Source organism: Ursus arctos, unplaced genomic scaffold (genome assembly GCF_023065955.2).
Source record: "Ursus arctos isolate Adak ecotype North America unplaced genomic scaffold, UrsArc2.0 scaffold_12, whole genome shotgun sequence".
In the NCBI taxonomy this organism is placed as follows: domain Eukaryota; kingdom Metazoa; phylum Chordata; class Mammalia; order Carnivora; family Ursidae; genus Ursus; species Ursus arctos.
The window spans coordinates 2,033,296-2,046,447 of record NW_026622786.1 but is presented as its reverse complement, the minus strand read 5'-3'; the positions used below and the strand labels follow the sequence as shown (position 1 = coordinate 2,046,447).

The 13,152-nt window shown below is 52.7% G+C and overlaps 1 protein-coding gene across 1 annotated transcript; it reads right to left on the bottom strand.

Annotated features, from left to right (window-relative positions):
- Positions 1-3,853: 3,853 nt before the first annotated feature.
- On the bottom strand, positions 3,854-11,531 carry SELENBP1 (selenium binding protein 1). Its single transcript, XM_026486596.3, has 12 exons — positions 11,417-11,531; positions 8,892-8,948; positions 8,598-8,710; positions 8,145-8,330; positions 7,541-7,661; positions 6,191-6,373; positions 5,743-5,921; positions 5,322-5,400; positions 5,110-5,231; positions 4,766-4,858; positions 4,458-4,576; positions 3,854-4,253 (listed from the first exon to the last, which is right to left on the bottom strand). The coding sequence occupies exons 1-12, from the start codon at positions 11,418-11,420 to the stop codon at positions 4,091-4,093; spliced, it is 1,419 nt and encodes a 472-aa protein (XP_026342381.1). The 5' UTR covers positions 11,421-11,531; the 3' UTR covers positions 3,854-4,090.
- Between the last annotated feature and the right edge of the window lie 1,621 nt (positions 11,532-13,152).

Sequence of the window (13,152 nt, the reverse complement as noted above, 5' to 3'; positions counted from 1 at the left end):
GTCGAATAAATAAATAAAATCTTTAAAAAAAAAAAAGAATTATTAACATCTCGTCAATCTTGTTTTATCTGCATCCCTCCACTCTCCAACTTATCTGCTCTAGGTCATTTTAATGGAGACACTCATTGTATCAGTACATCTGTATATAATTAAGTATTCATGTAAATACTTGACTATGGCTAAAAAATAAGGACTCTTTTAAACATAGTCCCAATGCCATTATCATACCTAAAAAATAAAACATAGTTTCTTCTTATCATCGAACAGCTACAAATTTCTTCACCTTTCTCAAAAAACGCTATGTTCTGTAATGTTCACATCAGTATCAAGGTCCACACATTGCGTTGCATTTAGTTTCGGTTGATGTGTTTCTTAAATCTTTCTAATCTATACCGTCTCTCTTTCAATTCATTCCTTGAGGAAACAGGTCATTTGCTCTATAGAGTTTCCCACACTTTTCATTTTTATGATTGTATCTTTGTAGTGTTTTTAAACTTTTAAAACTTGTTCTTCTGTCTCCTGTGCTCCCTGTAAACTGACAGTGAGATCTAGAGACTTGGTCAGATTCAGTTTGATTTTTTGGCACGGATACTTCGAGGGGCACATAATGCTCGTCATCTTCCTTCCTGTGGTGCAGATTGGTTAGTGTGTTCAGGTTTTGTCGGTCAGCTCTAACCATCATAAACTTCCATTTTAGTGTTTCATTTAACGGGTTTAGCAGCCACTTATGATCATTGCTTAGGTCCACGTGTCACTAAAGGTTACAAATCAGTGTTATTAAAATTCTATCATTCCTTCTAAATGTACTAGTTGAAATTCTACAAAAAACTTTCCCCCATCAACTATTTGGTTATCCCAAGGCAAGTTCCTGAGGAAAATCAAGATAAATACTCGATTCCTTCTCTTTGTTCTCCAGTTTTCAGAATAACAAGACAGTTTTCTAGGATCTTTTGAAAGTGATCAGTTAGGGTTTTTCTGTGTGTTTTCATGAGCTCCTGGATTTTATCATAGTTAGCATATTTCAATCTATTTCGATTATCGTTCTTTTTGAAACTCAAATTGTTCTGTCTTTGGCCGGGGAAACTCCTTCAAGTTGAGTTATGTATTATTTTTTTCTTTTGAGATAATTGTGGATTCACATGTAGTTGCAAGAAATAATACACAGAGATCTCATGTACCCTTTACCCGGTTTGTCCTGACGGTAAGCCTTGAATAACCGTAGCACAATGTCAGAACCAGGAAACTGACTGACAGTGATGCAACTCACCAAATTTACTCGGGTTTCACCGGCTTTACATGCACTCATTTACGTGTATGTGTATGTATATTTATCATACAATTTTTATCATATTGGAGATTTGTGTAGCAATCATGACAGTCAAGCTACACAGCAGTTTCATCACGACAAGGACCCTGTGTGTACTCTTTTATAGCCCCCCCACCCACCCAGTCCCATCCCTAAGCCCTGGCAACCACTAATCTGTTCTCCAATTCCATACTTTTTTCAAAGAAAGATTTTTATTTATTTATTTTAGAGAAGGGGGAGGGACTACCCAAGTAGTCCTCCAAATCTATACTTTTGTTATTTCATGAATGTTATATAAATTGAATCATACTGTATGTAACCTTTTGAGATTGGCTTTTTTTTCCACTCAGCATAATTCCCTTGAGATCCATCCAGATTGTTGTGTGTACCAATAGTTAATTCCTCTTTATTGCCGAGTATTATAGTCCATGGTATGGATATAGCAGTTTAACCATTTATCCATGGACAGACATTTGGATGGTTTCCAGTTTGGGGTTATTATGAGTAAAGCTGCTATGAACAACTGTGTACAGGTTTTTGTGTGAACATACGTTTTTCAATTTTCTGGGATGTATGCCCAAAGTTAATTGCTGGGTCATAGAAGAACATGTTTGATCTCTCTCTCTCTTTTTTTTTTCTCAAGCCTGAGGTTTGTCTTTTAAGGTAACTTTGCTTACTTTGTCCTAGATGTGGCCTCTTCTGTCTCTCTAGCCGTGTGGTTTGTTCTATCAGCCCCAGTTCCATCTCTTGGGTATTCAGAATGACTTGATAGTTATCTGGTTGTGTTCAAGGGACAAGGCAAGCCTGGGGTCTTCCTACTCTGCTGCCATCTTAGCTCCCCCCCCCCGCATGTCTGGTTTTTATGAGGAATTGCCAAAGTGTTTTCCAGAGTGGCTATACCATTTTACGTTTCCACCAGCAACGTAGGAATGATCCAGTCTTTACACACTTGCCAACATTTTGTATTATCACTATTTTCTATTTTAGCCATCCTGACAGGTGTGTAGTGGTATCATGTGGTTTCAATTCATATTTCCCTAATGGCTAATGATGTTGATTATCTTTCCACGTGCTTCCTTGACATCTTTATATCCTCTTTGGTGAAATGTCTGTTCATGTGTTTTGCCCATTTTCAAATTCAAATTTTTGGTTTTTTACTGTTGAATTTTGAGAGTTTTGTAGTCTAGATATCAGTCTTTTGCCCTGTCCCTTAGACACAACCCCTGTAGTCTTCATAGTCTCCTTGCTTTCTGGTATGGTAAGTGTTTGAGGTTCATTTTGTTGAATGGAATTTTAAGCTTTTAGAGATATTTAGAAATGATGTAGAACTTTATGATCCTTTTTCTTTCTGAAGCAGTTTTGTTATTGAAAAGGACAGGGAAGAAATCAAGGAGAGAAACATCTGGCGAGACCCACTAAATCCCAAGGCTCCCTGTGACTCACTCATCGCACACACCTCCTTTCTATTCATTTATTCATTAAAGCACACTAAGTGCTAAGAGGCAAGCCAGGTGCTGGGAGTAAACAGGGAGTTTCAATATAAGGTGACATATGTCCATGCTGAGGTGAAGTACTGGAGGCCCTACCTGGGGAGTCAGGGAAGGAGGCTTTCCAAAGGATATGATAACCTGGTCCAGATGGCAGGTAAGGCAGGCGGATGGAATTGAGACTAAGGCAGGTAGATCTTTCAAGGAGCATATTTAGAGACCCCAAAGGAAAAAAAGTGTGTTACATTCTTGGGGTGCCCTGGATCTTGGGAGTCCTAGACTCCTCCAATATTTAAAACAAGACACCTTTTTAAAATTAATTAATTAATTAAAACAGGACACCTTTATGGAAGGCAGAGAAGAATGTCGGCTGATACCTGAATGTTGCTTGGTATTGTCTTGGGTAAGGAGTAAAGGCATCAATAGAATTACTGCCTAGCTTTTGTCTCTTACGTTCCTGAAACTCCTCTCTCATTGCTTTCATAAAGACCTAGTGCAAGGAAAGGAGACATCTCTGCTTTGAAAGGTCCTAAAGCGCCGTCCAGGTATGGAGATAAGAGTGCCAGGTTGGTCTGCTAGATTGGTTCACCTTGATGTTCCCAGCCCTCCTGCCTGGTCATGCCCCTGCCTTCCAGATGGGCGGTGACAGGCCTAACCTCCTGACAACTCTGTGTTCTCCCAGTACTCTCGCCAGCAGATTGTACCGCCCACGTCAGGGGTCTGGGGTATCCCTCGTGTGCGAAGGGGCATGGGGTGGTGGGTGAGATTTTACGTTCATTAAAAGAAAGCATGGATTTTAAAAATAATAAAGTTTAGGAACACCAATTGACACTCTCTTCTCCCAGGTCTACTTGTGACAACCACCTCCAAAATCTTCACATTCTTTCTGGCCATAAAAGTGAGATTTGGGCACCCTTAGCATCGTGTTGTCATCGCTGGTATGAACGAATCACGCCCCTGGACTGAAGTACCCTTCAGGACTTTCCCATGCAAGATACAAAGGGTCAGCAGAAGGGAAGTCACAGACCCTGTGCCCCCAACGATGAGGTGATCTGAGGAATAGGTTCACCGGTTTATTTCTTGGTCAAGTAATTTCCAAGAGCTCATGTAAAAACAGCCAGTGAGCGGCATGCAACAGTGATCTGTAAATGAACGCACTGCTCAGTGCATTCCAACAGCCTCAGCTCGGCTTTGGTGGGACATTCTGCCAAGAGCTAGGGTTCGAGAGGGAGCAGGGTGAAGCCAGGTCTCTGCAGAAGTGAGGTCTCAGATGTGGAGTGGCTACCAGGGGTGGACTTCAGAGCCAAATGTCAGAGCTGCAGTCACCCCCAGGGTAGCGGAGCTCATGGGCCAGGGCTGGGCCTAGGGGCTCCTTCCCAAAGTCCACGAGGAAGTTGGGGTTCAACTTCAGGCCCCCCTTTATTGTGTCTACATCAATCTGCAGCATCACGGAGCCTTCCCTGGTGGAAACAGGGAGAGGAAAGGAGAGAGGTCAGGGGTAGCCTCCCCTTCCCTCAAGAGTGTGTGATGCAGGGGTGGGTCCTAAGGAAGGAGCAGGGCCTGTAGGGTGAAAGCAGGTGGGGATGCCCAAGGAGTCTTCAGAAAGCCAGATTCTTCTAGGAGAGGAGGGCTAGGGAGGGAAGCCCAGGCTGTCTGCTTCTCACCTGATGAGATCAGGGTAAAACTGCTTGTCCCAGGCACTGTACAGCGACGTGGTGACGTATAGACGCTTCCCGTCTAGGCTAAGCTGGATCATCTGAGGGCCTCCAGGTACCCGTTTCCCCTTGGGAAAACCAGGGGGATCAGGCCCATGGTAACACATGGGTCCTGGGAGGGGGATCATGGAGTACGCCCCCACCCCATACTTCTCCAGCATGGATCTGAGGGTCCCATGAGCTGGGCTGGGGGCTGCGAGGAGGGGGTTTCTGCCGGGGGGGGGGGGGGGGGGGGCGGAAGGCAGGTAGATCCTCACCTTGACCACCAGGGGTTCTGGCTGGGATTTTAACTCCTGGTCCTCCAACACCTGCACGGGCCCTCCCTTAACAATGCTGCCCCCAAGGAAGAGCTGGGTGGGGAGATAAGAGCAGAAACGAGGACAATGGTGGGAGGGGAGGACATTGCAGGAAGAGCAGCTTGCCTCACGTTCCCCACCTATAGCCATGGCTCCCCGCAGTCCTGGGCTGCACCGTCCCTCAGCCTCCATTTTTGCTGTTCCCGCACCTCCCTTATCATCCCCCAGCCACTTCATACCCTCTCCCTCGCCCCCGACTTCTTCTTCCTCCCTCCTTCTCGCTCCCCATTCTGTTAGCACCTCACCTGTCCCGTGAGGCGGGGCCTGTGTGGGTCAGAGACGTCATACTGCCGCAGGTCCCCGTGCAGCCAGTTGCTGAAGTAGAGGAAGCGGTCATCCAGAGACAGCAGGATGTCTGTGATCAGGCCTGGGGTGGGGTGTGGTTCAGAGGTTTAGGGACTCTTGTTCCCCCGGCCAGGAGTCCCCTTCTGATTCCCACCCTCCCCTGGGCACTCACTTGGCATTTCGGGCAGCAGCCAGCCCTTCACTTTCTTGGGGGGCACCTGGATCACCTTCTCCACTGACCAAGAACCTCCCTGTATTGGTAGGTGGGAGGGGAGGTTAGGAGGCACAGAGGTGAGCTTGTGAGACTGGGGGGGGCTGGGGCTGGGTACGCAAGCCCCTTCAGGGGCTTACGTTCCCAGCACCTGGCACAGTGCCTACTGTAGAAGCTCACGAATATTTTTTGAATGAATAAATGGGAACTTAGGGTTTAGGAGAGACGAGAGATAGAGCAAGCGGCCTTGGATTTTGTTCCTAGCAGAGCCGAGCAGAGGGGCGTGGGTCACCCCCAGAGAGGGGGCGTCTCACGGCTCTGGAGGCCTGGCAGATGTAAGCCTGGGAATGCTGGGAGGAGAGGGCCAGACGACACACGGCACCTGATTCTTGTAGAAGTGCTGGATGGTGGAGCTGAGGGCACAGCCCACAAAGCCCTGGGCCGCGTCTGGGTTGTGCAGGAAGCGGACCTCCAGGGGGATGAGCCCATCCTGCAGCGGCAGGGTCTGCACGATCTCGTGGCGCTGCCAGTCCCACACGTGTATGTGGCTTCCATACAGCCCTGGGGCGGGGACGGGGCCAGAGAATGGGCTCAGGATCAGGGCAGCGGATGGAGGGCAAAAGCTAGGGCACAGCCCAGGGCAAAATGCTGAAAAACCGGTTGGAGGGATTAGAAAGACGCTTGGGCATGTCAGAGGCCCCGGCACAATCCTATACCATCACCCCAGGAGCCGGTTCACAGGAGGGAGTAAGAGGCTCGGAGAGGGGTTTCAAGCAGAAAGGAGTGATGCGTGCGCCCAGGCTCCTGCTGGCCTGCGGGGGGGCTCTCACCGGCTTCTACGTCAGCGGGGTTGAAGCCATCTCGAAAGACATTGGGAGCCGCCCATTCAGTGCTGATCATGACATTGTGTCGAGGCTGGTACCAGAAGTCATAGCCCAAAGGTGCAGCTCCCCCAGGCTGTTCCCACGTCCCCTTCACCTCGAACGTCTCTCCATCCAGCAGCACGAAACCCCCTGAGCAGGGAAGGAAGTGAAATGGCAGGTAGAGGCAAGAGAGATGCTTCCCTCACCCAGCCCTCACCCCCAGGCGTGTCCAAGAGGCTCCGAGTCCACTGCCTAGTGCCCCTTCCTCCCACTGGGTTTGCCAGCTCCTTTGACTCAGGTGTCCAAAGGGTCCCATCGAGAGGACCGGGTGGGAAGTGGGGACTCACTCTGGTGCCCCTACCACCATCAATTTCATCCCTGTCCTCTCTAGACCATAGGGGAAATTTTCTGTCCCTTTGAGCCAAAAGCCTGGGACTCAGCACCCCGTGCTTCTCTTGCCCAACCTTCCAGTCTCTGTGGGGTTCCTCCCAGAGTCTAGGCTCCATTCTGGTCACTACGGTTTTTTTTTTTTTTGTTGTTGTTGTTGTTGTTGTTTTTTAAGAGCAGACAAATTATATTTACTTCTCATTCCACATGAATGCCCAACAGGTTTTCCCTTGCTTGGTATGTTATAATGCCAGACAATTCTTTATAAATACAACTAGATGTCAACTCTGAAGTGTTATTAAGTCTAGGAGTGTCACGTTCCTCCTATCTCTGAGAAAAAGGAGCTGATATTTGCTGCTAGCCGTCAGATGGAGGGCACTGACAAAATGGGTAAGGTTCAGAGGGAAAGGCATCCCCAGATTCTGGGTCCGGATTCCTGGGTTTGAGTTCCACCCCTACAACTCAGTAGCTGTGTCTTAGGGTAAGGTGTTTATCAGTCTGTGCCCTGCTTTCTCCTCTGGAAACCAGAGATCCTGGTAGCAGCCGCCTCAGAGGCTGCATCTGGCACCTAGTAGACATTTCGTCAGTCCCGATCATACCATAAATGAGAGAGCAAATGTGAAAATTACAGATCCCCAGGACTGTGAGACTTGCTTCTGAATTCATAAAGGCGGACATCAAATGTGTGCCTTTTCTGGGCTGTGTCTGGGCTCACATTCCCCACGGCAACTGTTCTGACTATAACTTCTAAGTGAATTCATCAGTCAGGCTTCATCTTCACAGAAATAATTGAAACAACTGAAGTTAATTGACTATGGTTTAAATTTTGGATGAGTCCCAGCCCTCTGGTTCTCCCTGGAAGGTCATTCTATCCCTCCCCCAGCTTGGGATCTGTTCCCCCCACAGATGTGCCTACATGCCAGCAGGTACCTTTGCCATTGCCCTTGGGGTCTCCCAGGGTGCTGACCATCACCTCCCCACTAGCCAGGCAGTGGCTGGTGTGGACGTAGCCCAGGCCACACTTGGCATGGATGTCCTCAGCCTCAATGACCTGGAGAGGGGTAAGGAATGGCATCAGGATCTCACAGGGCTGGGGGACCCTCCCACAACTCCCCCACTCCCCTACTTCCCCTACTCCTATCTGCTGACCCCGCCTTCTTCCCTTCAAGACATGGACACGACTTTCCCAGGGGGAATATGGCGGACGCAGTCCGGCAGCTTCTGCAGCGCGGCAAGGCAGAGCCGGAGCGACTGCTAACCCCGCGGGCAGGAAGCACCGCCTTCTCTCCCCTGTCCCATAGCCCTGCGAGACCAGACGCTTCTCCTGGCCCGGGCCCTTGCCAGCCTGAACTCTGTATCACCGGCAGCCCGCCGTGAGGGCCTGACACAGAGTTGGTCAACAACAAGTGGGAAGGAAGGATTGGCGGCTCCTGCCTGAGGGAGGGAAAAAACAAAAACAAAACCCCAGAAAGCTACTCCCACCCGTCCGTCGCCCACCCCCAGGGTCTCTGACCCACAGAGGCAGGGCACAGGCCTTGTGTAGCTTCGGGGCCCGGGGATCGGAGCCCACATCCACCACGTAGATACGGGAGGACATGAGGCAGGGCAGCACCAGCTTGTCGCGCGACTTGGTGCTGTCCCCGAAGCAGCTGCTGCAGGCGTTCCATCCCGAGTGATGCAGCTCGTCCTTCAGGTGGGGCATGGGCAGCCGGTGGATGACCTAGGGCGGGGCGGGGGGCGCTCAGCCAGGCCACCCTCGGTGATCCCTGGACCCACCTGGGCTGGCAGTACAGCACAGGCTGGCATTCATCACTGCGCTGGACCTCAGGGGTGCCCTTGGGACCTCAGGGGTGCCCTTGGGCAGTGAACACACTCTACAGTCATACCCCGAGGAGGGGGAAGAAGGCTGGAGCTGGGGAAGGGCATCGCTGGGGCCAGGGCCGGAGGAAGGGTCTCAGGGTACTCCAGTGCCCGAGCTCCCCCTCACCTGGCAATACTGGGGAGACTTGGGGTCAATGTCCACAGTGGCCAGATAATCCGGGGCCTCAATGCCAGTGTTTCGGTAAATACAGGGCAGGTAGACAATCTCCTCCCTGGGTCCTAAAGGGTAGCAAGCAGTTAGTGGGGATGGTGGGGTGGACTGGAATGCCAGGGGCGGCTCTGGGTGGGCCGGAGGCTGAGGTCCCAGGTGTCCCACCCCCAGTAGCGGTGGGATCAGTAGAGGTGCTGGCCTGTGGAATTCCTTTCCAGGGGCATGGGCTCTCCGACGTTGCACACTGACCTTTCATGGCCTCCAGAGGGGTAGGGTAGCCGGGTCCACACTTCCCACATTTCGTAGCTGTGGAAACAGTGGGGCACGTTGGCCAGACCACTCTCTGGAGGGCGAAGGCTCCTTCCCCACGTGCCACCACACACACCCTGCCACGGGCCAAGGCAGACACGCCGTCCCAGGTCCTGTGTTAACTCCAGGCCCATCGCTGCCACCGATCTCCCCGCCCCTCAAAGCTTTGCTGAGTGTGTGCCTGTGGCAGAAAGAGCTGGACCTGAAGATGGACAGACACGCAAGCAGGACCCAGGGGAGGGCAGGAGAAGGGTGAGCACGGCAGCAGCTGGATGGTACAGCGGTGACGACATCGACGGCACCCCAGTCCCAGCTGCTCCCTGACTAGCCTTGGGAGCTTCGGCAAGTTACGGAACCCCCATCGGTAAACAGCAGGCAGTAAGAACACCACAGCGGGCTTTTAGGAGAGGCCAACGGGGAGAGGCCGTCCAGTGCGCAGCGCGCGCCTGCCCGGAGCCGGTCCTCCCTGGCGGCCCCCCCGCTCGCGGGGGCGGGACCTGCTCGGCTCCGTCACGGCACCTGTATCTCCACCAGGGCCTGGGGCACTTCCTGTTTTTCTCCGCTCTGGGTCCTGACCCCAGGCTGCTGGCCAGAACCAGGATGACTTAGCAGAAGGTCTGGTGAGGGACAGGAGGCTGCAGTTCGAGGCCAGAGGGCTGTTACCACTTGGATGTCCTTAGACAGGTTTCTACCTCTCCCCGAGCCCCACTTCCTTTATCTGTGTTTGGTCCGCCTCTGGAGGGCTCAGAGGCCCACTTCCCAGAGCTGTAAGCTGTGGCCTTCCTTGTCCCCAAAGTCTGGCAAGAGGAGCCACAGGGATCTACGGGACCAAAGTCAGCTGCTGAGAAGAGGGCCGCCAGGACCGGGCCTCAGGCATCAGGGGTTGGGGTCTGACCAGGAGGAAGAGCTGAGGAATGGCACAGAGGGAGCTGCAGGCTGAAAGAAATCCCGGAGTGGAGATCACAGGACCAGGTGCTGCCTCCCGGCCCTGGCCCGCGGCCAGTCTGGCCACTGCCCTGACAGCTGGGGGGCTGCGAGTGGGGAGGAAGCAGGAGCTGGAGTAGAGCCTCCCCTGGTGCCTGGGCTCAGGCCCTCAGGCAGGAAACCAGGTCCCCTCCTCGTGGCAGCCAAGCGACTTAGGAGGCCAGGAGGCGTCAACAGGGTTTTTGAGTGCAGAAACCTGGTTTCAAGCTCCTGATCTGGTATCTGCTCTCTTCACTTTCTCCTTTTCTTGGCTAAAAGGGGGTAATAATATCTTACCTACTTTTCTAGGTGACTCTGAAGGTCAAATGAGCCAATGTATTCAGAAGTACTTTTGTAAAGGAGAAGTGCTGTATAAATACGGTAGGGCTGTGCCAGTGGGGGACAGAAATCCCAGGCAGTGGCTGGTGGCCAGAGAGAGGGCTGGGGTGGATGGCGCAGGGTGAGAGGTCCAGACCAAAGGAATTAAGGAGACTTGCGCCAGGGCTTGGCACAGGAGGCAAGAGGGAGAGGAAGGAGGTTGCTGGACACAGAACAGAAGGAGATTCAAAACTCCAGGACATCAAGACAGAGACACAAAACCCGCCAAGCTGACCAGAGTCGGAGAGAAAGTGTGAGGGAGGTGTTGCCGGCTGTATCATCTTCTCCTCCCCAACCCACCCCCAGCGTTTCTTAGAGGCGGTCAGGCCCTGTGTAACCCCAGGCCCCCAGGAGCATCAGTGTTCTTGCAGGGGAACACCCTCCCTGTCTTAAGCATCTCAAGCAAGATCTCTGAACAGCGTTGGGTTTGAGATGAACCCAGGGGAAGCTCACTGGGTTTTCCCAGCGTCAGGCTGGCTGCTAGGTATTCTGCCAGTCCAGGGAAGAGCCAGATGCAAGGGGGCAAGGACCTCAAGACTCCCAAGCAGACCCAAACTTCTCCTCAGCCTGACATCCAGGAGCCCAAGGATGGGGGGTAGGGGGACTTCTGGGACTGGGAGGGTGGGAGACACTGGAACAGGGCCCCAGTGAGAGTGTGTGGGCTCTGGTTCCCTTTCAGAGCCGTCAGGGGTTCAGGGTGGCTAGAGAGTGATCTGGCCCCAAAGGCCTGGGTTTCCTACTTCCTGAAGTAAAAATCTGGCCCAGGGCTGGAATCAGGATTATCTTTCACCTATGGTGACAGCCAGGGACAAGAGGTTCTCCTTACGTATTCCCCCGCCCCTACAGATTTTCCCAGCTGCAGAAAGGCCCCTGGCTCTAGGCTGCAGCTGGGGAGCCAGGTGGGGATCCAGGGCCACCCATCCCAACAGTCCCATTACCCTCCTCTCCTTGCAGCTCTAGAAACTTTGGCTGAACTGGGAAATGCAGGGGTGGGGGTGGGGACGGTGGAGCAGAGTTCAGCACCCCCTCCCTTAACCAGCTTCCCGCACCCAGCTTTTCTGTCACTTTCTATATTGCGGGCCAGATGTTGGTGGCACTTGGTTGTCAGAAGGCCCCTTCCTTACCCATGCTGCTTGTTGGTAAGCTTTGATCCTGACCGGCCTGCCAGGAGTGAGCAGAGACAGAGGCTGCGCTGGTGTCGAAGGAGGCGGTGCTGGGAAGGGGCAAAGGGAAGGAATTTATACAACCAACTGGGGGCGGGGTGGAACAGGAGGAGGGCCTGGGCTGCAGCCCAGAGTGAAAGAGTGAAAGACCAAGGGCAGCTGGCCAGGACGCTCTCCAATGGCCCGGGAGGCTGGTGTTTTAGTTACTCTGTGTGTGTGTGTGTGTGTGTGTGTGTGCGCGCGCGCGCGTGCATATGCAGATATGTGGTGTGCCTGTGCACGCATCTCTTTTGTGGGTGCCTGGGCAGATGTGACTTGTGGGTCTGCGTCTGCGCATGGTCTTGTATGCCTGTGCATTGCCTCTGTGTGTGTGTGTGTGTGTGTGTGTGTGTGTGTGTGTGTGTGTGTGAATATGTGCCAGTGTGAGTATTTCTGTGTATCTGGACTTGGGCACATCTGTGTGTACTTAGGTGAGCTTGTGTCGGCCAGAGTGTTTCTGTCTGTGTGGGCCTGTGCATAGGTGCCCGTGTGTGTGAGCGTGCATGAGTGTGCGTGTCGGTGTGAGTACATGCGTGCACGTGTCCCTGCCTCTAAAGCCTTTTCTCTGTACTTGGATCTGTTTCTTGCCATTGAGGGGCACCCAGGGCTGTGGCCCATTTGCTCCTATCCACAGCCAGGGTCAGCTCTTTCCTAAAATTACCGTCTCATTCCAGATATCCATGCTCCAAAGGGCACAACCCAACCCCCAGCTGCTCACCCCTATCTTCCTGCCACAGCTGGCCCGACAGGAGCCAGGGTTTAGTATATCCAGGTTTCACTTTCTCCAGACTCATGTATTCCCCTTGCGCTTTGAAGCGGAAGGGAAGTTGGCAGTGCCCGTCACCACTTTCTATTACCCTCATAAATCTCGGGAGGCGGAAGTGGAGTTCCCCCCCATCCCTCCGCTTGGTACCTCAACAGCTCCCCAGGCGGATAGCAGGGCCCCAGGGGAGCCCACCGTGGTGCTGCTGTCCCTCAGTGGCCTGTGATGAGTCATAAAACTCTCAGGGTCTCCAACTGTCCAGGAAAGAAGGAAGCCTCCGCTAGAGGATTCGGTGCTGGCCAGGCCTGCTGAGCCTGCTAGGACAGTGTCCTACGGACAAGTTATGGCCTCCGGGCAAACGGCAACTGCTCACTGAGGAACCAAGGGAGGGTTGAAGCCTGATCTGTTAGTTCTCTCTGGAGCTGCCTGCATCCAGAGAAGCCCGGGTTTGAAGGGCTGGACAAGCGAAGCCACCCCAATAGTCCTTCGTCTTGAAGCCGAGGGGCCCTCTTCCTGAAAGCTGGCTGCCTGACAAGGGTACCCTTTGCCCCACTCTTCTAGGAACTTGCTGACTCCGGGTCTACTGAGCCACTTTCATCTCCTTGGATGAAAGCTGTGGGGCAAAGTTTTTATTGGATAGTGAAAGGCACAAAGTTTGGTCTTGAGACTGCCAGCGGAAAGATCCATGGACTTCCCAAACTGGAGTGGAAGGAAGGAGAACAAACCCGGGCTGCCATCCGCTGGGCGTCTGTTCTCCTGGTTCCCATGGGTGAGGGAGCCCACACAGGAGATGCTCCGTGGCTGCCCGTGGCAGGGAGCCTCCCTTACCCCCTTGGCCCCAGGACCCCTCAAGCTCTCCCGGCTTCTCCCTGCATCTGCATCGTCACCACCGCAC